Source organism: Littorina saxatilis, linkage group LG1, assembly GCF_037325665.1.
Source record: "Littorina saxatilis isolate snail1 linkage group LG1, US_GU_Lsax_2.0, whole genome shotgun sequence".
Classification (NCBI taxonomy): domain Eukaryota; kingdom Metazoa; phylum Mollusca; class Gastropoda; order Littorinimorpha; family Littorinidae; genus Littorina; species Littorina saxatilis.
This window is the reverse complement of record NC_090245.1, coordinates 76,519,902-76,546,233: the sequence shown is the minus strand read 5'-3', so window position 1 is coordinate 76,546,233 and position 26,332 is coordinate 76,519,902. Positions and strand designations below refer to the sequence as shown.

General features: G+C 43.1%; 1 protein-coding gene across 1 annotated transcript in view; it reads left to right on the top strand.

The window, feature by feature from the left end:
- LOC138979764 (elongator complex protein 1-like) overlaps positions 1-26,332 on the top strand; it is a 41,047-nt gene that overhangs the window by 9,758 nt on the left and 4,957 nt on the right. Inside the window, exons 4-27 of the mRNA XM_070352506.1 lie at positions 702-783; positions 1,586-1,666; positions 2,158-2,243; positions 2,510-2,700; positions 2,890-3,013; positions 3,395-3,512; positions 3,939-4,166; positions 5,222-5,404; positions 6,392-6,488; positions 7,194-7,355; positions 9,467-9,576; positions 10,208-10,305; positions 14,804-14,861; positions 16,048-16,146; positions 16,623-16,812; positions 17,428-17,586; positions 18,814-18,978; positions 19,846-19,931; positions 21,089-21,234; positions 21,509-21,632; positions 22,801-22,898; positions 24,756-24,957; positions 25,537-25,598; positions 25,980-26,042. Of these exons, the coding sequence (XP_070208607.1) occupies positions 702-783; positions 1,586-1,666; positions 2,158-2,243; positions 2,510-2,700; positions 2,890-3,013; positions 3,395-3,512; positions 3,939-4,166; positions 5,222-5,404; positions 6,392-6,488; positions 7,194-7,355; positions 9,467-9,576; positions 10,208-10,305; positions 14,804-14,861; positions 16,048-16,146; positions 16,623-16,812; positions 17,428-17,586; positions 18,814-18,978; positions 19,846-19,931; positions 21,089-21,234; positions 21,509-21,632; positions 22,801-22,898; positions 24,756-24,957; positions 25,537-25,598; positions 25,980-26,042 (3,012 nt within the window). The remainder of the gene's footprint in view (positions 1-701; positions 784-1,585; positions 1,667-2,157; positions 2,244-2,509; positions 2,701-2,889; positions 3,014-3,394; positions 3,513-3,938; positions 4,167-5,221; positions 5,405-6,391; positions 6,489-7,193; positions 7,356-9,466; positions 9,577-10,207; positions 10,306-14,803; positions 14,862-16,047; positions 16,147-16,622; positions 16,813-17,427; positions 17,587-18,813; positions 18,979-19,845; positions 19,932-21,088; positions 21,235-21,508; positions 21,633-22,800; positions 22,899-24,755; positions 24,958-25,536; positions 25,599-25,979; positions 26,043-26,332) is intronic.

Sequence of the window (26,332 nt, the reverse complement as noted above, 5' to 3'; positions counted from 1 at the left end):
CCTTCCCTTAAATTGTTGGGATTAATAAAAATTTTGTTGACGGTGTGCGACCCACGTGTTTTGACTTTTCCAAGATGGCGGATCGTTCTGCTGAGACGTAGTAACTTGAAAAGAGTGCTAGAACGTGTTATTCAGTACGGTTCTGATCTTGACCTCAGTGATGATGATAGTGGAGATGATATTTTAGATTCTGGTGACGATTTTGTGCCAATGGACGATCATTTGGGTGATGATTCGGGCAATGCAAATGTCGATCATGACATTGTGTATGATGAACCCATGACGTAGAAAGTTTTTTTGTTTTGCTTCAAATTGGATATTTTGCCTGGATATGAAGACAACAAAAGGTATGTACTTTCAAATGTTTCATATATTTTCTAAAAGAGTAAGTTCCAAACTTTGCAAAAACATAAGGTATGTAAGGTTATCTTGTGTTGTTGATTTTTAATAATTTTTTCAAAATGGCTCTAAATCGCGCGTTGGCAGGGAACACAGGGGAAATTTAGACACGCAGCGAATGAGTTAACCCCAAGGATACAGGGAGAAAGAGAAGAAGAAAAAAACACGGGTGTGGGTATTGGAGGAGACCTTGTAAATCGACTTGCTTGTGCTTCTGCAGGTCTGACATTCACAAGGTGATGTTGCGCTAACAGGCAAAGTGGTACATGTTTCATTTATCATTCAATGCTGTGTCTGTGCAGTCGGAGTGTATGGGCAGTGTGGACAGTGGTCTGACAGCCATGCAGTGGAGTCCTGACCAAGAACTGTTGGTGCTGACCACAGGTTTGTTGTGTGTGTGTGTGTGTGTGTGTGTGTGTGTGTGTGTGTGTGTGTGTGTGTGTGTGTGTGTGTGTGTGTGTGTGTGTGTGTGTGTGTGTGTGTGTGGACTGATGTGTGTGTGTGGACTGATGTGTAAAGAGGGTTGATGGTGAGAGGATTGCTGTGAGGTCTGGATGAGCCTGGATTGCCCAATAATGGCAGGCAGAGAAATGTACAGTGTTTACATTGGTGTACAAAACTTTTGTTTCCCGTCATCTTTTCATGGATTGCATTTGTCTAATAGTTTTGGATTTCAAAGGTTTTTGGCTCATTTCTCCAAATATATGCACCACAGAAGAAAAGAGAGAAAACTCAGTTTGTTGCACGCTGACTTTAAAATCAGTTTGTTGCTATTGCTTGCGTTCGAACCCTGTGTTTGGTGAGGGATTTATTTTCCTAGAGTTGACTTTGTGCAGTGTCTCTTTGGTGTCTGAACTACCCCACGTGCTCGCATGCGCATGATAAAGATCCCAAATTTACAACAAAAGTTTCAGGGCTTGGGAAAACACATACAGGAAGAAATTAAGCCGACTTTTCATGAGGGTGACCTCACAGGACTATAAAATTACCTTACCTTACATTACATTACATTACATTACTTTTCCTTACAACACCATAGAACATATGCAGAACGTCATTCTTGTTTTGTTGAGATCAGGGAGGAAGCACTTTGGGGGGAAAAAAGTTTAAGAGAGATGCTAAATAAAGAAGAATGCTCTTTGTTTACTGAATATCTGTACCGGCATATTGATCTTCTGTTTACCAGGTGCAGAGACGCTGCTTTTGATGACTCGAGAATTTGATCCCATTACGGAAATTCCTATGCACTCAACTGACTTTGGAGAAGGTCTGGCAAAGAAGCTTCTTTGTGCTTTGAAGTAGACAGATTGCTTTGCTAAATTTAGTTTGTTGTTGTTGTTGTGCCTCGTTGATTATATGCAAAGAGTTTGTGGATAGTTGATTTTTGTGACATCAATGTCTTTTATCTCTTCGTTTCTTGATAGTTTCATGCATATTTTGATAGTAGCTGTTTCTATTAGCTAGCTTTATTATTCTTTTTGCATCATGAGTTTATTTATTTATTTTTAACTTTCTTTGAGACATAAGAAAAATAAGCAACATTGGGTCATCTTATTCTTCTTTCTCTCTTATGTTTTGAATTTGCTTTGAAATACATTTGTTGAAATGTACATACATGTATTTGATTGGGAATGAGAGAGTGGAAGAGAAATAACCTTCATAATTGCACTTCTGTGCTGTATTTTGCCACATAATATATACCGTCCTGTGACTTGTTCACTGATGTTGGCGTTGTTCTGTCTGTATTTTGTTCCTCAGAAGAATTTGTGTCCGTGGGCTGGGGAAAGAAGGAGACACAGTTCCATGGATCAGAAGGCAAGCAGGCTGCACGCACACAGAAAGAGGTAAGAAACTTTACTGCTTTTATAAAACAGGCTTCTTTTGTTCTTACTGCTGTTTTTGTTTTATTGTGTGCCACAGTGCTTGGCCTCTTCTTTAATACTTGAAGTACATGTATATAGTTTTTATTTTTAGTATATATAATATATATGCAAAAGAAAATGTTCGGTTCACTCCTGCAAGCAGAGAGAGAGAGAGAGTACACTTATATTTCAAGGCTGCACGATTCGACGCAACAGCCCAATTAATTCAAATGTAATTCCTTCTCCAGAATGCAGAGGGGGTTGTAGCATGGGATGATAGGAGACCCAGAATCCGTTGGCGTGGTGATGGACAGTATTTTGCTGTCAGCACCATTAATCGCAAAACGTCTGCCAGATACATCAGGGTGTGGTCACGTGAGGGTGTCCTGCAGTCCACTTCGGAACCCATGAATGGACTGGAACAGGCACTCTTCTGGAAGTAAGTTCTGCTGTTTTTACTGTGTGTGTGTGTGTGTGTGTGTTTGTGTGATAGTGTGTGTATGTGTGTGTGTGATAGTGTGTGTATGTGTGTGTGTGTGTGCACATTTGGATTTCTTTAAGAAACAGTATGCATATATGTAGATCTCTAAATGATGGACTAATTGCTTTCTGTGGGTTCCTATCACAGGCCATCAGGCGCACTGATTGCGTCCACACAGAGGAAGCCGAACAAGCACAATGTGGTCTTCTTTGAGAAGAATGGTTTACAGCATGGAGAGTTCACTCTGGCTTCGGGCAAAGACAACTTTAAGGTACAGTGGAGCCTTGTTTTAGGACAACCCTAAAGTCCTTCTGGCACATTTAGTATGATTTTATTTTTTAGCATTTGCTCAGGAGTGATTGAAACAGAGAAGGCAACCACTTCTCTGACAAATTCTTCTTGTACACACAGCTTTAATTTCCTAGACATTTTCATAGGGAAATATAATGTTCATCAATTGAACCAGGTTAGAATGAATGAATTTGTTTCTTCTATGTTTGTCCTGGAGAAGCCTTCACAGGCAAAAAACCCACATTGCTGTCTTTGTCATGGTTAGTATATTTGATTGGTTTTTTAGCAACGTTCTGTTAATGCAAAGGTGTGCCTTGTATAACTATAAGTAGAGTGGTTTTATTGTTTCTATTATCGCCAGGTACAAGAGGTTTTGTGGAACCTGGATTCCACCATCTTGGCAGTGTGGTGTCAGCAGCTTCCACCTGACCCCAACGTGGCTGAAACAGAAAGTGACGCCAGCAAGCCTTCCTCATATGGTATTTGAAATGTCAAGATTTTTCTGGTAGAAATACAACAAAAATGTGTGTTAATGTTTTGATTCTGCAGCAGGCATTGTAGTATACTTTAGACTTCAAATCTTTTGTCTTCCGTTACTTGTTATATATGATCCACTCTATGGTTTATTCTTTTTGCTCTAGGAAATGCAGTGTTAATGTGTGTCTAAAACAGGATATATGAAAAGCAGAATGAATAGTGATGTTGTGGAGTGGATCCTTTCATGGTAACCTTTCTGTTGACATAATATTTTTTTGCATGCGCTTGCATGTAATTGTGAGAGTGCAACAGTTAGATTAAAAAAGAACAAGTACTGATAGAACTGGCACTGCATTGTTATTTAGATTGCTGCTCTTGAAATTATATATATACTGTATATGTACATCTACTTTTTCCCATTTTTCTAGTTCAGCTGTGGACGAGCAGTAACTACTACTGGTCCTTGAAACAGACCTTAACCTTTGGCTCTCACCAAGGTGATATATCAGCCTTGACCTGGGATCCAGAGCAGGCAGGTCATCTGCATCTTGTGACCTCCAAAGGTCACTACTTTCGGTACACATGGACCTGGACCACAAATCACAGCCTTGGACAGACCTCATCAGATCCTGCCAATGTGTTTGTCATTGATGGAAGTAAGTTTGTGCAAACTACAGTAAAATGAAACTTCTGTCTCTGCTGTCTTGTTTTTTTTCCTGCTTTGAGCAAGTGGTGGTGGTGGTGGCAGACCTGTTTACCCTTACATTGACCCATGAGGAAGATTTGAAGGAAAATGAGGAAAATGAGGAAGATTTTCCACTTCATGCGGAAGATTTTTTTTAAAGCCACAAACTCGCTCTAAAGCAATAAAACACTTTTTTTTCATAATTAAATTTGCTGTGTGCCCAGAAATGATAAACTGATGGACTGTACGTGCCGTTCACAATCATTCTTCCCACCATGAGTGATCGAGAAATGACTGTCACACAGCGTGCAGTAAGAATGGCTTGGTCCAAATTTCTTGGAAACCGTCAAGTCCGTCACTTCTTTGAGTAATCTTCTTTCCACTTCTGATAATAGATTCTCTTCTTCTTTGCCCCACACGCATTAGTCGCGCTCTTCATCGTCAGTTTCGTGTCGGTGTCGGTGTTGTTCCTTTCTTTTCGTTGGAGGCATTTTGCAAAAAGACACCAACTGGCAACACGTGTAACCAAAGTACCGGAAGAAGACACACGGTTCTAACAGGAAATTGACGAAAGACGTCTTAATACTGAGAAAACTATCGCGACTTTTTACCGAAAACATCACAAATATTTTTTTCTCAAAATCGCGCCAAATTGCGGAAGACTTCAAGCAGTGCGCGGACAAGCGGAAAAACGATCTTAAATCCGTAAAACTTCCGCCCATTCCGTAAGAGTAAACAGGTCTGGTGGTGGTAATAGTAGCTGTAGGGATCAGGGGTGGGGGTCAAAATGTATGCAATTTAGTGGTGAAAGTAAAGGTTTTTGTGGGTATGATTTGTTGTGATTAATTGTGCTGAACTGAATTCCGTGCAGGGTGTCCCTGTGTCTTTCAGACAACAAGATTGTATTTTCAGGGTCTCCATATTGTATCTGTGACAGGGAGCATGAAAGCAGAGAAATGTCATGTAACAGTGAACCTGCCTGCATCGGTTTCTAAACAGGGAAGTTTCTTTCTTGCTCTTCCGCAGGCAATCTCAAGGTGACTCCTATGCGTAAAATGGTCGTCCCTCCGCCTATGTCGGCATTTCAGCTTCCTCTGCCGTCTGCTGCCGCACAGGTTGTCTCCCCTGCCTCCCCACCAGAGGTCACTGGCGATGTTGGAGTCTTGACGCATGACAACCAGTTCCTCGTTTTCAGCAGTGGTGAGAAAGGTGGGTGTTTTTAAATGAATCTGGACATCAAGTAAAGCTTGTTTCTATAGAATTACATATTACGTCTTTGAATGTCTGTGAGAGATTCTGGTAAATGGGTGCCTGTTATGTTAGGTCCTTATGATAGGAGGACATTATAAGATGTTTGATGGGTTGTTGACAGACCAGCTTTTTTGTCGGTCCGAGGGGGAGCATATCGTCTTTTGTTTCATATTTATTGACCAAGGCCGAAGGTCAATAAATATGAAACAAAAGTCGATATGCCCCCCGAGGACCGACAAAAAAGCTGGTCTGTCAACAAACCACCAAACATCGTTTTTGTCATCATTTTGGTAGTGAGAAAATAAGTGCACAATCAACCCAGGGAGCCATGCTTTGAAACACGGGTTCCGTGCTGATAACCACACGAGTCCCAGTTTGATAACCACTGGCAATCAAAGCTGGCGTGTGAAAGCAACTTTCTGTGTTTTTGAATTAATTAAATGTTGGGATGAATATGTCAGGTTTGAGGATGCACAGTTCTGTAGGTTCATCTCAGTATTCCACCCCCTTGGCTTTCTGTTGTAAATATTAAGCTGAGTGATCGAATGTGGAAGCTACGTTTGGTCAAAGGTCACAGAAGATTTGCGTCGTGCAGCGAAGGAAAGAATCGCGATCTTGTTTCCGACTCAGTACCTCTTTGTTTTTCATTAGACCTGTCATTCTGCTTGCTCGGCTTTGTTAGATGGTTGCCTATCTTGTTGCTATTTTCTTTGCTTTTATTATTGTTTCTTATTTGTGCTTTGTTTATCGATACGTCTTGTGCACGGGTCAAAATTTGTGTGTCAGGGGTCGTTTTACTTGAACTTGACGTTCGTGTTTCTCCGAACGTCTGTATCGAAACACAGATACACGCACTACATGACTCTGTAAGAAGACAAAACATATCGACTGGTTTTGAAAATGGCAAGCGGTGTCACTGTTTGTAGCATCAGTCTTGTGTTTCAGGAGCGTTGGAGAACAAGGTTAGTGCAAAACTGGACGCAGCAGGGGGAGAAGGGTTCAGAGCGCAGTGCAGCACACCTGTCCTCAATGGTTCGTACAGGTAAGAAAACTCTGCTGCTCGGAGCTCATCTAATATCCTCATTGCTTATACCTAGTGTGAATTAAACCTGTGTAGGGAACAAGTGAAACAACTGAGACATGTGCCTGGCAGAGTTATATTCCTTAAAGGTGAGCGAAGTTGTAAATGAGGCAATAGCATCACAATGAACAATGAGCTCCAATGTGAATATTGACATGCAGTGTACACTCGATATGATGCCTTTCTCTTTTAAAAACTTGCACATTAGAGCTTGTTGTTCAATGTGACTCTGTCAGCATGACTACAACTTGACTCACCGTCAGGGAATGTAACTCTTCCTAGCCCATAAAACCTCAAAACAGAGAGAGAGACACTGAGGAAGAGAGCGAGACTGAGGGAGAGAGCGAGAGAAGGAGGGACGGACAGACAGACAGACAGACAGACAGATGGACGGACGGATGGACAGACGGACGTCCAGACAGACAGACAGACAGACAGACAGACAGACAGAAACAGAGAGAGCATGGTGTGTGTGTGTGTGTGTGTGTGTATGTGTGTGTATGACTATAAATGTGTGTGTCACCGTGCACATGCATAGGTGCGTTGCGTGTGTGTGTGTGTGTGTGGGTGTGTGTGTGTGTGTGTGTGTGTGTGTGTGTGGGTGTGTGTGTGTGTGTAGGAGAGAGCGAGAAGTAGTGTGAGCACATTGTATTTTGTTACTTCCAGTGGGTTGATGCCGGCCTGTCAGACACCATTCCCAGCGTGCATCACTCACCTGTGCTGGCCGCGAGCTGACATCCTGGTCTTCAGTATCCAAGGTGACGCTGGTGTCGTCTTGAGCACCGCACGTCTGCCTCAAGCCCCCAGTGCAGATAAACATGAGCTTGGGTAGGAAAAACATGGGGAGAAATGATAGGAAAACTTGCATTGCTTGATGGCATGTTTGATAGCGGTGTTGTGTTAATGTTACAGGGTGATGCAGTAGTCCTCTTTGTCACATGCATTTGCTCTGCATTGACGGAGTTGTCTCCCTGGCAAACTTTACTGACTGCCCGTTATGCCGGTTGGCATGTAGGGCAGCAACACAACTCCCTGGCAAAGGGTGAGCTATATTAGAAGCTTGATGGGGTGTTGCAGGTAGCTCTGTCTCCTCCTTGGGGATGAAGCTACCAGGGGAAGGGATTGTGTTGGAGGTGCGGGTAGAGGGGTAGCCCTCCCGGTGCTCCCCCTTGGACCTCCCTAGTCTAGGACCCTGGGTCTTCGCGAGGTGGCCTTTGTGGCGTAATCCCTCCGGACTAGCATAACGTTTCCCTATCCCAAGACCGACCGTGCGTGGTCTATGACCACATCCTCTACGAGGTGACCCTATCAACTAGGCAGCGCAAGCCCCTAGGCGAAACACGGCGGATCTAGAGGAGAGAACCTCGATAAAAAACCTGAGCTGCCATGAAGACGGAGCATGTTGGCTGAGGACAGCGGGCAGACCTCCTGTGCCGACACCCATCTACAGGAGAAAACCAGGCATGCACGCATCAAACCCAACAAGAAGAGCGGGAACACAGAAGAAGAAGAAGAAGCTTGATGTTTTAAGTCAGAAGACAGCACACATGTGAGATGTGGAGTAGCTGTTTATGATGGGGTCTGGCTGCTGCTGTCACCTTGTGTGCTCTTGGGAACCTTTGCATATCCATAGCAGGTTTTATAGGGCTATTACCTCAATCCTGTTTGACTGGCATTGCCTCCAAAGGTGGTTCTTATGCTTCGGGCACTCGGTTTTCAATGAGTGTGATAAGAGAAACATGCTACACTTCAGGGATGCAATCCCGATTCAGTGTAGGATCATATATTTGTTTTTGTTCTTGATTTTGGGCAGTCAGAAGCTGTTGAATTTTAGGATTTCAAATCTGTAATCTAGCAAATGCAACCAATTCACACTTTTGTTGAGGCAAACAAATTAGAAAAAGACTACCCCAATAAAGCACTCACAATTTTAATAATTGAATGTTCAGACACTAGTTTTAAGATATTCCTGGTGTGGGGTGTTATCAATATTATTCCAAACCCCATACCGAACTATACAACTCTTGGGCTGATTTATTTGAGACCGTCCTTTTTTTTACCAAGAGTATCCCTTATAATTAAGGAGAGTGGTCAATAGAGAGATTAAGTGTACAGTTTTAGTGGTAGTAGTAGTGGTTAACTTAAGGAAAATCTATGTATCATTACGCATTCCGCTTACCATAACGAAACCGACAACGGCGTCTTGGCCCGTGCGTTTAGTTTCACTTTCGTTAACGTGGTGGGAGGGAAGACAACTGTTGCATTAATTCGAAAGAGTAGCGTCCCATGTCTGGACTCTTCAGTTGGAAAAAGAAGAAAAGTCATACACGGAATAGACGACACAGCCGAAAACAAGAACAAAAGAAACGATTATTGCAATGTTGTTTGTATTGATACATCTTAATGTTTCTGTGATACATTTTAACCACTCAAATGTTGAATAGGCGCATGCAGAACGTTCGACGTGAACAGAATTTTCAGAAAGTGAATTCGCTGGAAGAGAAGTGTTTGTGTGCATCTTTCTCTGTCTGCAGATTCACTCATTCCGATTCATTTCTTTGGCTGAGAATTTAGTGCATCAAACCTGGAATAAATCACACATGAAACTGACATTTGTAGCATTAAGTTGTTCAGTAACATACTGGTTATAAAGAAATGTATGAATAAACATGCGTTCGCTGAGTTTTTACATAACATTCAGGGCTCGTTATTTCTGTCGATTTAACCACCGCTCGTTAGCAGATCAAAGGGAGCAAACGTAAACTTTGACCCATAACCTTTGAACTGCGCACAAAACGCTGACGTCACCACATAAAAAAGTACCAATAACCACTAACACTAACACTCACACTGTACACTTAACCAGTCTATTATGCAGTGTGTGCGCTGTGGTTGGGATTTGGATAAACATGTGAATTCTGAATGATGTTTTTCTGTAGGTCCCCTGTACCTGTGGAGGGAGAGGTGATCAGTCTGTCTGTGGATCCGTGCAACCCTGACAGTGTGGCCGTGCAGCTGTCCACAGGCCATGTGTTGAAGTTTAACCCTGGTAAGTATGCTTCAAGGACCCCTCCCATCTGTTGATATCAGTCCAATATGTTTATGTCTGTCAGTCAAAGGACATTCAGTGACTGACAGCAATTAACAGTAAAAATATTCTCACAAACTTTCGCAATGAACCATGCTGAACATGCATTTCCACCGCTTCGCTTTTTCCTTGACCCAGAGATGACAGATTCAGAGTCAAAGTCAAACAGAGAGGAAATGATACAACATAAGTGATGTAACTTTACTTGATTCTTCCTGACTTTGACCAAGCAATTTGTAAGCGAACTGGTCAGCATGATACACCAAGAGAGTTGGTAGTGCCTAATCTTGCATACATTGCACAGGTAAGGAATTACCCTGTGTTTTAATTATGTGCGTAGTCTTTTACAAATGGCAAATTATTAAGAGAGCTAGAGCAACTTACTGTATGATATGGTGTATTCTGTTACTTCCTACCGTTTATTATAATCTTATCAGTGTGTGTGTATGTGTGTGTGTGTCACTGTGCATATGTGTAGGTGCGTTGCATGTGTGTGACTGTATTTGTGTGTCCATGTGGAGGGGTAAAAGTTTCATAACTCTAGGCGCATGAAACAGAACTTTTTCAATTGTGTAGCTGAATGTATTTGCAGAGAATGAAGCATTGTTGCCGTGGGAGAAAGCCAGCGGGGAGGAACTTCACTTCCCATTTCCTTGCCCTCACATGGAGGTCACCAGCTTTAATGGGGAGGTAATGTGATGCATTCAACCAACACTTTTAGCTCTGAATCAGTTGACTGCGCCAGCCGTTAATAGGAACAATAGTTCTCACAATAGCTGTGGTCACTCTGTTACACCAACCAGTCGATCAAACCAAGTCCAGCATTCAATAATTACATTATATTGTGTCAGCAAGGAACTAGCCGAGCGAAGTAGCCCAGTATTCATGACCGGTTACTGATATTTTTATTTATTTTTTATTTATTTATTTTTTTTTTCCAAAATTTTAATCAATCAATAAACACGTGATAACAAACATGGTAACTGTGTGTTTTCTGTTTGTACACATACTTTCTCATTTACATGCTTTACCTTAAATCAGAGACAATAAGCAATTTGTTTCTAATTAAGAAAACTTCAGACTAACGAAATCTCAAAACAACATGACATATTGTTTGTGGTATTTTGAGATTTTGTGTGTGCTAAAATACTGAAAATTTCTGGTTGATGTGATCCCTGTTCAATGAAATATTGTTTTGATATTGTAGGTAAACTTGAGTTTCATATCATTCTCTGAGATAATAGTTCCAGAAGTACTTGTATGTACATTTCCTTTCGGGTACAGTTGCCTAGAGGTGAACTTTTACAATTATCTTTTTTTTTTCACTTCCTTTTATTTCTTGTGATTTTAATTTTACATTAAATTACATATTCTTACCCAACTCACATAGATAGCAATAACTTCGTTTGGTTGCTAAGACATTGAAGCACTCTTACATGGTAACATGGGGAGATAACTCTAAAACAAAAACCACATGCCATATAAGGCATGGTCCGTAGTGGTTATCTCCCCTACCGGTGTACCGCGCATGCGCAGGATGTATACCGGTGACACTCATTCCTTTTCCTTCAACGCACGGCGCTGGACGTGTTTTGAAGTGCTCTGGCTTTTCTTTAGCCATTGGTCTTTACTTGTGTGAAGACCATCGAATCTCGGTAACGTTGTTTCATCTTTCTTCCTTTCTTCAGGAATTGGTGAGAGATTTTATTTTTCTTATTGAGAGAATTTTCTTAGCGTATTTGAGCGTTTTGCATCTTCTTGTTGTTAGTTCATTTTTGATTCAAAATGGCTGACAAGCAGAAAATAAAGAGAAAGTTCGGAGTTCTGCCAAGCAGGTTAGCTCTCCAGGGTCTCACTCAGGCAAAGCGGGCAAAACTAAAGCTAAGGCGGCTACGACCACAACTACTCGTAGCTCTTAGAAAAATTCTCTTAGTGAGAATTCGTCCATAGTTAGTGTTCTCAACCCGGAGACTCAAGAATCCTTTTTCGTTTCTATTGATGGCAAACCTACCTCAACTGACAAATCATTTTCGGAGAAGGTTCAGGCTCCTCAAGCCGAGCAATCTTTGAGTAAAGCCGATTTACTGGCTATTTTGTCTTCTTTCAAGACAGAGGTTCATGACATGCTAGCGACGGACCGGCAGATAGCTTTGTCTGCTTCACTGCCCATCCCGTCAGGAGTTGGAAACTCAAAGTCTCTTGCGCGGGTTCGTTTAGAACCAGCTGCGACTGTTACGTCTGCTGACGTAGTTGCAGAACCAACAGTGGTGTTGGAATCGTCGTCAGGAACTCCTTTCGACAAATTTTTGTCTTATTTTCAGACAACAGCACCTCCTGGTCCTCTCGGCGCTTACGCGTCGGCAGGAGGTGTTCTTGGCGAAGTACGCAAACCTGCGGCAACGGTTTCCGCTCTAGCGGAAGTGCATACCAGCCATAAGGTTCATTCCTCACGTCAGCCTTATTCCCTTCCGGGGTACGGGTTGGGGTGTGAAGAGCATGTGTTCGCTACTTCCGGTAGTAGGACAACAGGATCTTCCGGTCGCCATTCTATGACTCCGGTTGGTGCTGATGCTTACCAATCCACTGCTGGTTCTGCTTCCGCTTCTGTGGCTGTGGCTTCCAGTGGCAGGATGGTTTTGCCTTCTGCCAGATAGGAGCCGGAATCACAGAACTGGGAGACGTTGGTCTCACTTCGCGACTGGTTTGCCGACACAACCAAGCAATGGTTGATCACAGCTTGGCTCACACAAGGCGTTCCCATCGTTCGTTCCCCTCCTTCGAAGCTCCTATTCACAGACGCTTCGCTCACGGGGTGGGGGGCTCACCTGGACGACCACACGACCTTCGGTCTGTGGACGCAGGTGCAAGCCACGTGGCATATAAACATGCTAGAGTTGGAAGCAGTTTTTCTGGCTTTGATGGAATTTCTTCCCCGCATCAGGAGAGAACATGTGCTGATACACTCAGACAACACCACAGTGGTGTCTTACCTGAACAAGCAGGGGGGATCTTGCTCCCTAGCTTTGTCACATCGGGCATGCGAGATTTTGATGTGGTGTCACCACCACGAGATCATACTATCAGCAAAGTATCTTCCAGGGAAGCTGAACGTCTTGGCGGACTCGTTGAGTCGGTCTACCAAGATTGTCCACACAGAATGGACTATTGCGCATCACGCGCTTCTCCGCCTCTGGGCTCAAGTGGAGAAGCCCATGATAGACCTGTTCGCCACTCGGTATTCTCGCCGTCTGCCGATCTTTGTCTCCCCATTCCCGGATCCCGAAGCATGGAGGATCAATGCTCTCGAGATATCTTGGAGCGGTCTACACGCTTATGCGTTTCCTCCGATTCCCCTCCTCGGAAGGGTGTTGAGAAAAGCGGACCTCAAAAGACCGTCACTAGTACTGATCGCTCCAAACTGGCCAAGCCAACCTTGGTTTCCGGATCTCCTACGGCTGGCAAGCAAGCCTCCGTTTCCTCTCGAGCTCAGAAGAGATCGAGATCTAGTTCAACCTCGATCAGGCATCCCCCACGAAAACCCACAGTGGCTTTCCCTTCACGGTTGGCAACTGTGCGGGAATCACTGAGACGCTCAGGGGCTTCGGCCTCTACGCTGGATTTGATCCAGGGATCGCATAGAGGTTCAACTTCTTCAGTCTACACCTTGCATTGGTTGGCATGGACCAAGTGGTGTCAAGTTAACGGAGTGAATGTTACATCGCCCCGTTCAATGCAGGTGGCAAACCACTTATCCTGGCTTGCTGACCAGGGTCTTTCTCCGACTTCACTGAAGGTTCGTCGATCAGCAATTTCAGTTACGCTGAAACAGCTAGGTCACTCTATTTCACTTGGGGGTGTTATCTCCAGTGTGATTAAGGGAGCGTCCCTTTGATTTGCTAAATCCAAATCTTCTGTCCCGGCTTGGGATTTGCCTCTTGTTTTGGAATACTTAAGATCACAAGCCTTTGAGCCTTTGCATACAGCTAGTCTTGATAATCTCACTCGGAAAGCAGTCATGCTTACTATGCTGGCTTCCGCGAGACGGGGTAGCGAAATACATGCTTTGTCTGGTTCACCTCGAGACATCTCGTTCGAGAAAGATGGTTCGGTAGTCCTCGGGTTTTGTTCTAATTTCTTAGCAAAAAAACAGAAGCCAAATAAACCATCTCCATTAGTTCAGATCAAACCGCTGAGCAACATACTAGCTCCTTCAGACCCGGATGTAGCTAATTGCCCTGTGCGAGCCTTGAGAGCTTACCTGTCTCGCACTAACCCGATCAGGTCACCAAAACAAAAACTACTTTTTATCTCCATTAATACTAAGAGAGAAAAAGATGTTATGAAGTCTTCCTTGGCTAGATGGGTTTCCACTCTGGTAAGACAGGCTTACAAGTGGTGGCAAGAAAAAGGGGGGGGGGGGCAGTCAGTCCTTCCTCTACTGTCAGCTCGGACTCACGAAGTCAGGGCATGGGCCTCTTCCTTGGCTGTCTTAAAGTCTGGAAGACTTGAAGAAGTCTTGAATGCAGCCTACTGGACATCAGAAGATGTCTTTTTAAATTTCTACCTGCGGGACGTATCAAGTGCCCGACAGAACGGAACTTTCGGTCTGCCAGCTATGGTAGCTGCAGGCCAGATACTCGCAAGATGTTAACTGTGAGTACATTTTCCCACCACCTAAATTAGCAATCTGCTATCTATGTGAGTTGGGTAAGAATATGTAATTTAATATAAAGTTTCAAAAGTAAACTTTGATTTAATTAATATACTTACCAACTCACATATTGAATTCCCTCCCAGCCTTCCCCGCAAATTGTATAAAGGGGTATATGTTTCAGGACGGAATGAGTGTCACCGGTATACATCCTGCGCATGCGCGGTACACCGGTAGGGGAGATAACCACTACGGACCATGCCTTATATGGCATGTGGTTTTTGTTTTAGAGTTATCTCCCCATGTTACCATGTAAGAGTGCTTCAATGTCTTAGCAACCAAACGAAGTTATTGCTATCTATGTGAGTTGGTAAGTATATTAATTAAATCAAAGTTTACTTTTGAAACTTTATAATAGTTTGCATCTGTTAAGTGTTTGTCATGGTTGGGCAGAGTGAGAGAAAAATAAGCTGCAGTTTATGAAGAACTTTTATTACATGATTATGTTTTGACTTGAAATTGCATCTTTCCTTTCAGGAAGCAGTGCTTGGACTGACCGACAGGTTTCGATTTTATGTAAATGGTGTAGAGGTAGGTGTCTCTTTTGTTTTGTTGTAGTAGCAGAATATAGTTTGACCCATTTACATTATTGTATGGTTTAAGTCTGACTTTTATATTGTCACACACAGATTGTGTCTCACTTAAGTTAAACCTGGCAGCTTTTGCTACACCCCCCGCGGGTTAGGGGGAGTCCCATATTGGTTGGGACGAGAAAGAATTTACCCGATGCTCCCCAGCATGTCGTAAGAGGCGACTAACGGATTCTGTTTCTCCTTTTACCCTTGTTAAGTGTTTCTTGTATAGAATATAGTCAATTTTTGTGCAGATTTTAGTCAAGCAGTATGTAAGAAATGTTAAGTCCTTTGTACTGGAAACTTGCATTCTCCCAGTAAGGTAAAATATTGTACTACGTTGCAAGCCCCTGGAGCAAATTTTTGATTAGTGCTTTTGTGAACAAGAAACAATTGACAAGTGGCTCTATCCCATCTCCCCCCTTCCCCCGTCGCGATATAACCTTCGTGGTTGAAAACGACATTAAACACCAAATAAAGAAAGAAAGATTTTGCTACATCTGTCAGCTAACTCTTTGAATTTGAAACCCTGTTTAATGGGTGTCTGTAGGTTTTGAATTAGTCAGCCTGCTACTTTCTTCGGATTTCTGTTCCATACAGGCAAAATATGCTAGGAAGCTAGTCGCTTGCTTGGCGAGTAGAAGAGTGTGCCTGCAAAACGATTTTGTGCTGATGAGGCAAGAAATAAATAAGGGTGGAAAGAATTGTCTATGAACAGCCAACAGGACTGCTAGCAATGCAATCACCATGGTTTTTCAAACACGAACAACTCCTGAGAGATGCTTACCCATTTTCGCCAATTCCTAGCCTTTCTCGTCGAGAACAGGGCCGAAGTGCACGAAAAAGTTACCAACCTTTACTGAGTGGGAGCAAGCCGCGGCGTTGAAATGGTTGAAAGTGAGATTTGCTGTGTTTTAAATGAATCAGACCCCGCAGTTTGTTCTCTCCTGTTTGGGTGGCACTCACTTTGGGTTCGTGCACCTCAGGCCAGTTCTCTAAAAACACTCTTACCTCGCTTTACTCTCCAAAACCTGGGCCTCTCACTGCCAAGTAAGGGGGTGACTGGTTAGCATGAGAATAAATGAGTTTCTGGTTTTGCTGGTGGAAGAATCTGGGCTGTATTTTCTTTTTTTACATGACTCCAGGTAGCCTCAAACTGCACCTCCTTTGCTGTTCACGATGAGTTCTTGTTGCTCACCACCCTCAGTCACACTGTGCGATGTATCAACAGACACACTCCTCTCAAAGGTCAGTTGAAATGTTTCTATGCACGGATCTTGTTTGGCGTTGGTATAGCCGCACAACTTCTTTAAAATCACTGAAAACTTTGCTGCTATTTTAATAATGATAATAATAATAATAATGACAGTTTATATAGTGGAACCACAGGAATCTATGCTCTCTGTGCTTTACATATTGACTATGAATGAAAACATACTATTTGAACATCAAATACATATACATTCTAGTAACGTAACAATAAACTTACAGGACGTTTTGGCATATCTGCCAATTTGTTTTCCTTTGTGACATCGAACGCAGAAGAAGAAGAAGAAGTTTTCCTTTGTGGTGTAAAGGCCTGCCTTTAACTTTTGAAAATTGCTACAACCTTTATGACCATTGGGCAAATTTGTGGAATCCTGTCTGTTGCGTCTGCATGATTCATTGATTGATGCATTGATTGACCAATTTATGGAATCATTTGCTCTCTGTATACTTGACAGATCTCCCTCAACTGTCAGACGGAAAAGCTCACCCATTTGACGAGAGCATACGTCGAGTGGAGAGAGGGTCGCGCATAGTGACAGTGGTGGCAGAGGACACGAAATTGGTGTTACAGATGCCGCGTGGAAACCTAGAAACCATTCACCCTCGAGCTCTGGTGCTTGCAACTGTGCGGCGAAAACTTGACAGGTCTGTCTGCCATCTGTCAGGATGAAAGTTGCTTTTTGTTATGGATGGTGCTGGGAGTGGGAGATTGTTTCTTCATAAGTCTTACTCACTACTTTCTTGTGTTGGAGTGCTTAGCTCTCTGTATCACATATCACTTCATCAGTAGCTTTCAGATGTGTTTTTTGTGGGAAATGTTTTTTTATGTTGAGAATTCTTCCAGCATATGTTACCGTTTCGTTTAGTTTAGCTAGGGGCTGACTTGTATCAGATGCGGATCAGTTCGTTTGTTAGGGGAGAGGGGGGGTGGTGCACTATGAATTTAAAAGTGTAAATTGAGGGCGCGGAAATGTTTATGTCAGAAGAAGCAAAATTGTGCTATCTGGTCCCATCTAAGCTTAGAAATTGCCATGGAATCATTTTATTTTTAATCTCTTTTGTTTTTTGGAGCTGGAGGGGGGGTGCACATGCGCCCAACGCACACACACATCCCCCCCCCCCCCCCCCCCCCCCCCCTTGTTCACCCCTGGTTGTGTTTCAGTCTGTCTACAAGCAATTCCACATTTTGTAATACTTGTACCAGAATATGACACTGTTTTCAGGTTTGGTTTTAACACATGCTCATGTTTGTGCCTTCAGGTTGGAGTTTGGGTCAGCGTTCACCATAATGAAAAAACATCGCATCAACCTGAACTTGCTGTACGACCACAGCCCTTCAGTCTTCCTGCACAACCTCTCCCAGTTCATGCAGCAGGTTTCCAGTGTCACAGACATCAACCTCTTCCTCACTGAACTTCAGTAAGACTTTGATATACCTTGATGTTTTTGGATTGGATTGGATTGGATAAGATTTACAGTCCAGTGAGGTTACCCTCATGAAAATTCGGGCTGCTTTCTCCCCGGGGAAAGCGAGCTGCCATACATACCGCGCTAACTCATAACTCATAACTCATACTCATAACATTTTATTGATCCAACAAAGGAAATTAATTTAGTCATACCCATATTTTGTTTTTTTTTCCTGCATGCGTGTATTCATGTTTCCTGAGACTTAATGCCGTGTGAGATGTAATTATTTTACTTTATTCCAAGTCCCACGGGTATTTGATGGACATTTTTTATCTATGCCTATACAATTTTGCCAGGAAAGACCCTTTTGTCAATCGTGGGATCTTTAACGTGCACACCCCAATGTAGTGTACACGAAGGGACCTCGGTTTTTCGTCTCATCCGAAAGACTAGCACTTGAACCCACCACCTAGGTTAGGAAAGGGGGGAGAAAATTGCGGCCTGACCCAGGCCTGAACACGCAACCTCTCGCTTCCGAGCGCAAGTGCGTTACCACTCGGCCACCCAGTCCCTTTTTGTTGCTTTTGTGCGTTGGTTGTCTTCCTGTTGGAAGGTGGGGTGTTTCATTTTCATTTCATGTCTTGGGTTTTTTCTGCGTGAAGCTGTGTTTACTGTGCATGTTTTTCTGTTTGCTGGAAGAGCTTATTATTTTCTTCTTTTCCTAGTTGATCAGGTCTATGCCTTGTCAGTTATTCTTTCCCTTTGCTTTGTATGATTCCTTTACCTCCTCATGCCCAAACTAACAGCTGATTATTTTCTTAGATTTAGAAGGATGTCATGCAGCATTCAACCATGTCTATTTTACAACTACGGCACTCACAATTCAGAGACTGCTTTATTTGTTTTCTGCTACAGTGGAAACTCCATTTCAGACCTCATAAAATCTTTAAGAAATAGGGTCTTAAAAAGGAAGGAGTCTTAAAATGGGGGTAACTTTACACAGGTTATGAACAAGTCTGAGAAAACATGGTCTTAAAAGGGAGGGAGTCTTAAAATTGGGGTAACTTTACAGAGGTTATGAACAGCAAGTCTGTGAAAACATGGTCTTAAAAGGGAGGGAGTCTTAAAATGGGGGATCTTAACAGAGGGGTTCCACTGTAGTGTCTTCATTTAGCCTGTGTTTCTGTTAGTATGCATTCTCACTGTTTCAAATGAGTCTGCTATTTGGTTCTTCAGAGAGGATGATGTGACAGTGACAATGTACACAGCGGCCTACAATAGAACTGCAGCCTCCACCCCTGCACCAGCTGGCCTGGCATCACAGAACAAGGCAGGGCGGAACAAGGTGGACACAGTCTGTGATGCTGTCAGGCAGGCTCTGGAACTGAAAGGGGCTGATAGGTGAGGTTTCCTGCTTTGTGAAATCTAAACAACAAAATGACTGTGGGTGAGATGAACAAAGTTAAAAAAACAAAACAAATCTGTACTGACCAATACCAGGACAGCACACACAAAAGCATGTCCAAATGTTTGCCTATGGAGGCTTCTTCAGGACTTACAAACAACCAAATGTGACCCTCCACCAAGAAATGAGTCGCATGTCACCTCATGCGGTTCTGCGCTAGGCATAATATAAGTCCGGGGGGTGTCTAGTAACAGTGTGAGGGTCACCATAGTCACAGGCTTATAACTCGAAAAGTGTTCACTCTTTTCTAAAACGGTTTTCACCACTGGATAGAGAATAAAAAACTCTTTAAGAAAATGTAAAAAAATGAAAATCATGAAAAGGTGACATGCGACTCATTCCGTGGTGGAGGGTCACAAATACAGAGGGAAACAAAAAGCAAAAGCAAGAGCAGCACAGAAATTATGAAATCTATACGTCTGGTTGCTTGGTTGGTTGGTTAGTTCTTGTGTTTGTCAGTTACTTGGCTTGTTGATCTTTCAGTATTTGATCATTTAGCTAGCCAGAGTTGTACATACATGCATGAGTTGGTAAGTTTTATCCATAACTTTTGAGCACAAGAGATATGATTTTATGGACTGATATAGTTGCAAGTACAAATTCTACTCCGCATATACGTTGTGTTTGAATGTTCTAAACACTTTGCCTTTCATAAAAACACTTTTTGAAGATTCATCACAGTTATCACTACCCATTGAAGTCTGCAGTTTGTATGGCAATAGGTGGTTCCATGTATGACTTGTTAGCTGTGTAGCTATAGAAATCTCCTTAATAAATAAACACCTTTGTTCATGTTTGCTCAGATATCGTCTGGCCATCCTCACCACTCTCGTGAAGAGAACTGAACCTGACTTGAAGAAGGCACTGGAAATGGTGTGGGAGCTTAGAGGTATGTTTTTTAAGAGATTATATCGTCAGTGAAATCGTGGGACCTGGTAAGGGACTTGGCGCCAAGAAGCACTTACGAGGTCCCACGATTTCACCGACGATATATGTTTTTTAAGAAAATACTTTTGTTTAAAAAAAAAAGAAGTTTTTTTAATAGAATATTTGTGTTTTTAAAGAGAATATTTGTGTTTTTAAGAGAATATGTGTGCCTGTGCTTTAAGGCGTTTCCTTCCACAATCAAAATCATTTTCAACATGGTGTAAACATTGATGACTTTTTCCTGCCTAATGTTACCAAAGGTTAGTTTGAAACATTGTAGAAGATGACACTGAGAAAAAGCAAAAAGAAGATCCATTGCATTATCTACCGTTATATGATCATGATTTTTTTTCCTTTCTGTCTTGTACATCCTCAAGCAGATTCCCTGACATGGGAGGAAATCCCTTTTTTCTACAACAGAAACTCTTGAGATTGGCGGTATTATACCAATTACAGCCTCGACACCTCATGCGTTTGAAGTTTGTTTTCATTTATTATTGTGTGTACAATGAACACGCTCCTCCCCCCCCCCCCCCCCCCTCTCGTAAGACCTCAGTCTGAGAAAATCAGGTCTTAAAAAGGAGGGAGTCTTATGATTGGGGTACATTTACAGAGTTGATGAACAAAAAGTCTGAGAAAACAGGGTCTTAAAGGGGAGGGAGTCTTAAAAGGGGGGGTTCCACTGTATATTTATAGACCGGCACGGTTGGCCTAGTGGTAAGGCGTCCGCCCCGTGATCGGGAGGTCGTGGGTTCGAACCCCGGCCGGGTCATACCTAAGACTTTAAAATGAGCAATCTAGTGGCTGCTCCGCCTGGCGTCTGGCATTATAGGATTAGTGCTAGGACTGGTTGGTCCGGTGTCAGAATAATGTGACTGGGTGAGACATGAAGCCTGTGCTGCGACTTCTGTCTTGTGTGTGGCGCACGTTATATGTCAAAGCAGCACCGCCCTGATATGGCCCTTTGTGGTCGGCTGGGCGTTAAGCAAACAAACAAACAAACAAACAAACTGTATATATACCATCTTTTTGCACTGCAGAAATATTACCTGACAAATGACTTCACAAAAAGCATCACTTCATATATTTATGTCTGTGATTTGATCCCCTGTGTTACAGTATCAGGAGAAAAGACAGAGGGTGTGAGCGCAGAAGACGCCCTGAAGTTTCTGCTCTTCCTGGTGGACGTGAACAAGCTGTATGATGCTGCCCTCGCTACGTACAACTTTGACCTGGTTCTCATGGTAGCAGAAAAGTCCCAGAAGGTCAGAATTACTAGATTAATGTGACTGTGCAGTGATAGTGTGTGTGTGTGTGTGTGTGTGTGTGTGTGTGTGTGTGTGTGTGTGTGTGTGTGTGTGTGTGTGTGTGTGTGTGTATGTGTGTGTGTGGACCAAGTGTAGAGCAAACTGCTTGAAGTATGAATTAACAAAAATGTGCATTCTCTGGAATTTTGGTTTGCAAAGAGACTCCAATAGATTTACAATCTAGGTCTTGGACGTATTGTACATGTTCTTAACTCAGTTTTGTTTGTGGCAGGATCCTAAAGAGTACATCCCTTTCCTGAACCAGCTGAGACGCTTGGAGGACAGCTACTGCAAGTTCACCATCGACAAACACCTCAAGAACTACAGCTCTGCACTCAGACATATTGCTGTTTGTGGTATGTATGGACCGGGTTACACCAGGGAAGGGGGTGGGGCATGATGATAAGCAATGAGATTGAGAGATAAGGTAGTAAGCTGAATATGCAGAATTTGTTTTGAGACTGTTAAATATGCTCCTCAGTCCCAAGGTATTATCTTTCTTGTGAGTGACAAAGAATATATTTCTTACAGCTCACAGTAAGCAGTAACTGAGAGATAAAGAAAACCATAAATTGTTCATAAAATGTGGCATTTAAACAACTATCTCTCTCACTCTTTCTGACAGCCCTTTCCTAACTGTTGAGTTTTGATGTGCTTCATGTAGAATTACGCTTTTGCTGCCTGGATGCAACGTTAATGACTACTATCTCTCTCTCTCTCTTTCTAACAGCCCTTTTCTACCTGTTGACTTGCTTCATGTTGAATTATGCTTTTGCTGCCTGGATGCAACGTTAATGACTACTATCTCTCTCTCTCTCTTTCTAACAGCCCTTTCCAACCTGTTGACTTGATGTGCTTCATGTTGAATTATGCTTTTGCTGCCAGGATGCAACGTTAATGACTACTATCTCTCTCTCTCTTTCTAACAGCCCTTTTCTACCTGTTGACTTGATGTGCTTCATGTTGAATTATGCTTTTGCTGCCAGGATGCAACGTTAATGACTACTATCTCTCTCTCTCTCTTTCTAACAGCCCTTTTCTACCTGTTGACTTGCTTCATGTTGAATTATGCTTTTGCTGCCTGGATGCAACGTTAATGACTACTATCTCTCTCTCTCTTTCTAACAGCCCTTTTCTACCTGTTGACTTGATGTGCTTCATGTTGAATTATGCTTTTGCTGCCAGGATGCAACGTTAATGACTACTATCTCTCTCTCTCTCTTTCTAACAGCCCTTTTCTACCTGTTGACTTGATGTGCTTCATGTTGAATTATGCCTTTGCTGCCAGGATGCAACGTTAATGACTACTATCTCTCTCTCTCTTTCTAACAGCCCTTTTCTACCTGTTGACTTGATGTGCTTCATGTTGAATTATGCCTTTGCTGCCAGGATGCAACGTTAATGACTACTATCTCTCTCTCTCTTTCTAACAGCCCTTTTCTACCTGTTGACTTGATGTGCTTCATGTTGAATTACGCTTTTGCTGTCTGGATGCAACGTTAAATAGCCTCGCACTGCTTTTAGGTCCAGACCACTTCAGTGAGTGCGTGGAACTGGTCAAGGAACACAAGCTGTTTGTGGAAGCCCTCAAACTCTTCCCCACAGACAGTCAGCAGTTTAGGGTAAGTTGTCTTCTGTATGCTTACTTAAAGGGGAAATTTGGTGTAGTTCGTGTGTTGGGGTGTGTTTCATGTACAGGTGTGTTTTGTGCTTGCGTGTACACACGAAGGGGAATTAAGGCACTAGCAGGTCTGCACACAAGTTTACCTGGGAGATCGGAAAAATCTTCAACCTTAACCCTCCAGGTGCCGCCAGGATTTGAACACTCAACCTTCAGCATTGGAGGCCGGTGTCTTATCCACTTGGCCATGTTGTACAGCAGTCCCTCTCATGAACGGACACCCTGGGGCCATAGCAAAACTGTCCGTACATTGCAGGTGGCCGGTCACGGGAGGGGTGACCACACCACCCCGTCCCCCATACACTCACACAGAGACACACAAACAACAGGATTGAGTCTATGCTAATCACTTCTTGTGGCTACTAAACAATAACAACAAACTTCTAATACTTCTTTAAACGTTCTGTAAAAATGATTTGTATGAAAAGTGTTGAAAAGAAAAGATCAAATAAATCCTCAAGGCAGTGAACACACTCACCATGCACTGACATACAAAAGCAGCCACACAGACACAGCACAGAGGAGCGTGTGCAGATGCTTTGCAAGAATAAGCTTGAAAACCAGTTTGAATAAATAGCAGCAGATAAATAGCTGCATGTCATAATCATGTAATTTATTTTCTTCTTGTCTGGCTTTATTGACTGCATGTCGATCATGTAGCATGGCAGTGACTTTTCACTTTTCAGTCGGAAATACACTGTACATAACACATCTCCCACTCTCCCTCACTAATGCCTACCCCAAGCCGTGATAACTGATGCTTGGAAATTGTGTGGAAGAGTACACCTCTCTATTTCTCGCCAATGCTCTTCCTGCTGACATGTATTGACACCAGACACCCCACAGAGTTTAGCCAGCTACCCCTCCACCCCCCCCCCTCCCTCTCTCTCACTCCCTCCAGCCATGTACTGTTTGGGGCTGTGGCCAGAGAGGCCAGCTGCACTGTTCACTCAGAGCAAAACCAGTTGACTGTGTCGTAACTTTTGACAAAGCAAGCTAGACAACTGAAGGGTTCACAGATTAGGCAACCGATTCACTGGTCAAGGCTGAGGGGAAACAAGAGTATCTTGTCAATGAAAGAGGTTACACACAGACACACGATGCAGAGAACTGTGGCCGGTTTTTCACTCTCTTTCGCTCAGGACCTTCATCGACTGTGGTTTCTGTTGATTACGTCCAACAGACAAGAATAAAGAGCACAGTGCAGTTTCATGTTGGCATCTTCGCATGTACTCCACTCCTGACCAAAACTACCCCCCCCCTCCTGATGGGTACACGTGCACTCAAGTTATCAGTGACTGTCATCACGCCATTGCGGCTGTGATCTTTGTACCAAGAGCCGGACTGCTCTGTTATCGATTTTGTTGTGGTGAAAATTTGACGATGGTCTGTCCGTACATTGGAGGTATGACCTGCTGTTGGGACCGAAAATGAGTGTCCGCGTCCATGTTTTGCAGGTGTCCGTTTAAGGGGGGGCAAATATAGAAGGAAAACACTCCGTGCCGAGCAAGTGTGTCCGTACATGTCAGGTGTCCGCTCACGCCGGGGGCCGTACATTGCAGGGACTGCTGTACCTGTGTTGTGTGTGTTTGTGAGCTAAAGAGGGGGTTAGGAGGAAGGGGGGAGAAGGTGTTTATGTGAGTGTGTGTGTGTGTGTGTGTGTGTGTGTGTGCACAAGATTTTGTCTGTCTGCCTCCTAAACCTTTGTGTCTCCAAGAACTTGTAGTCTGTCAGTGTAGATCTGATTTTGTGAAATGAACATACTTCTGTTACACATTTCTGATTTCTTTTTGTTCAGACTCTTGCAACAGAGTACGGTCACTACCTGCAAGAGAAGAATCGTCAGAACGAGGCAGGAGTGATGTTCTCACGTGCAGAAGAATGGCAGTTGGCTCACGATGCCTTTGTTGCCTCCCTCAACTGGCGACAGGCCATGTGCACTGCAACACATCTCGGCTTTGATCAAAACACTGTCGCTGATGTGGCGCGCAATATGGCTGGTACGTTACATTTTCTTTGGATGTTACAGGGTCATTGGTATACAGTGAAACCCTCCTTTTAAAACCCCCCGAGTTAAGACTTCCTCCCATTTAAGACCTTGCTTTTTGAGATTTTCTGTTCATAACCTCTGTACATTTACCTCCATTTTAAGACTCCTTACTTTTTAAGACCTGCATTTCTCTGATATTTTTGAGGTCTTAAAAGGGGGGTTCCACTGTGGTATATGGTGGTGAAGGGAGATGGGTTAGGGTCTGAGTTCAGGTTGTGAGTGACAGTGTTATTGCTGTTGGTACCACTTAGTCGGGCGGGTGTAACCAGGTTTCAAAGTGAGTGTGATAGTGGGGATGGTTGGTTTGGGCAGTTTGGTGAGTATGTATACGACTTGAGACCGGAGTTAAAAGTATTAAGTGTTTGTCTTTGTTTGCTGACATCTGGGAGATTGTAATGCTTTTCTTGACAATTTTTTGTAGTTTTAACTGTAGCCGAACTGAGAATTCATGTAGTAGAATAACTTGGTTGAAGGTAATGGTGCTTCCTTGTGATATGATTTGTTTATTTGATTTTTACCTGTTGTGCAGTGAGGCTGAAGGACAGTAAGAAATACAGTGAAGCAGCAGTCATGTTTGAACAATATGCAAAGGTATTTTCTATCACTGTGTGTGCTTTTGTGGTGGGCGAGAGGGAATTAGTTTCGATAGAGATCACACTACATGTGAGGCATTGATAGGATGCAGCAGTGAACTACGCTCAAAAGAGGATATACTTTTTGATTTAGTTTTCTGTTTTATTATTAAAGTTTTCGATTTTAAGACTCCCTGTACATTAACATTTCTTAGACTCTTGTCATAGTGTCGGTAAATTTAACTCTATTTTAAGTCTCCCTCGCTTTTAAGACCTGATTTTCTCAGATTATAGAGGTCTTAAATGGAGGTCTTAAGTGACTCTGGGATTTATGTGCTCGAAAAGGATGCAGACCACTGTATCAGCTGATCTGATGTTTTCTGTATTCTATTTTGTGCAGGATGTGGAAGAGGCCATTGTGACACTGGTTGAGGGTGCCCAGTGGGAGGAGGCCTTGAGGCTGGTAAGTAAACTGCACACTCCATTCTATAAGGATGAGGAAGAGGCCATTGTGACACTGGTTGAGGGTGCCCAGTGGGAGGAGGCCTTGAGGCTGGTAAGTAAACTGCACACTCCATTCTATAAGGATGTGGAAGAGGCCATTGTGACACTGGTTGAGGGTGCCCAGTGGCAGGAGGCCTTGAGGCTGGTAAGTAAACTGCACACTCCATTCTATAAGGATGAGGAAGAGGCCATTGTGACACTGGTTGAGGGTGCCCAGTGGCAGGAGGCCTTGAGGCTGGTAAGTAAACT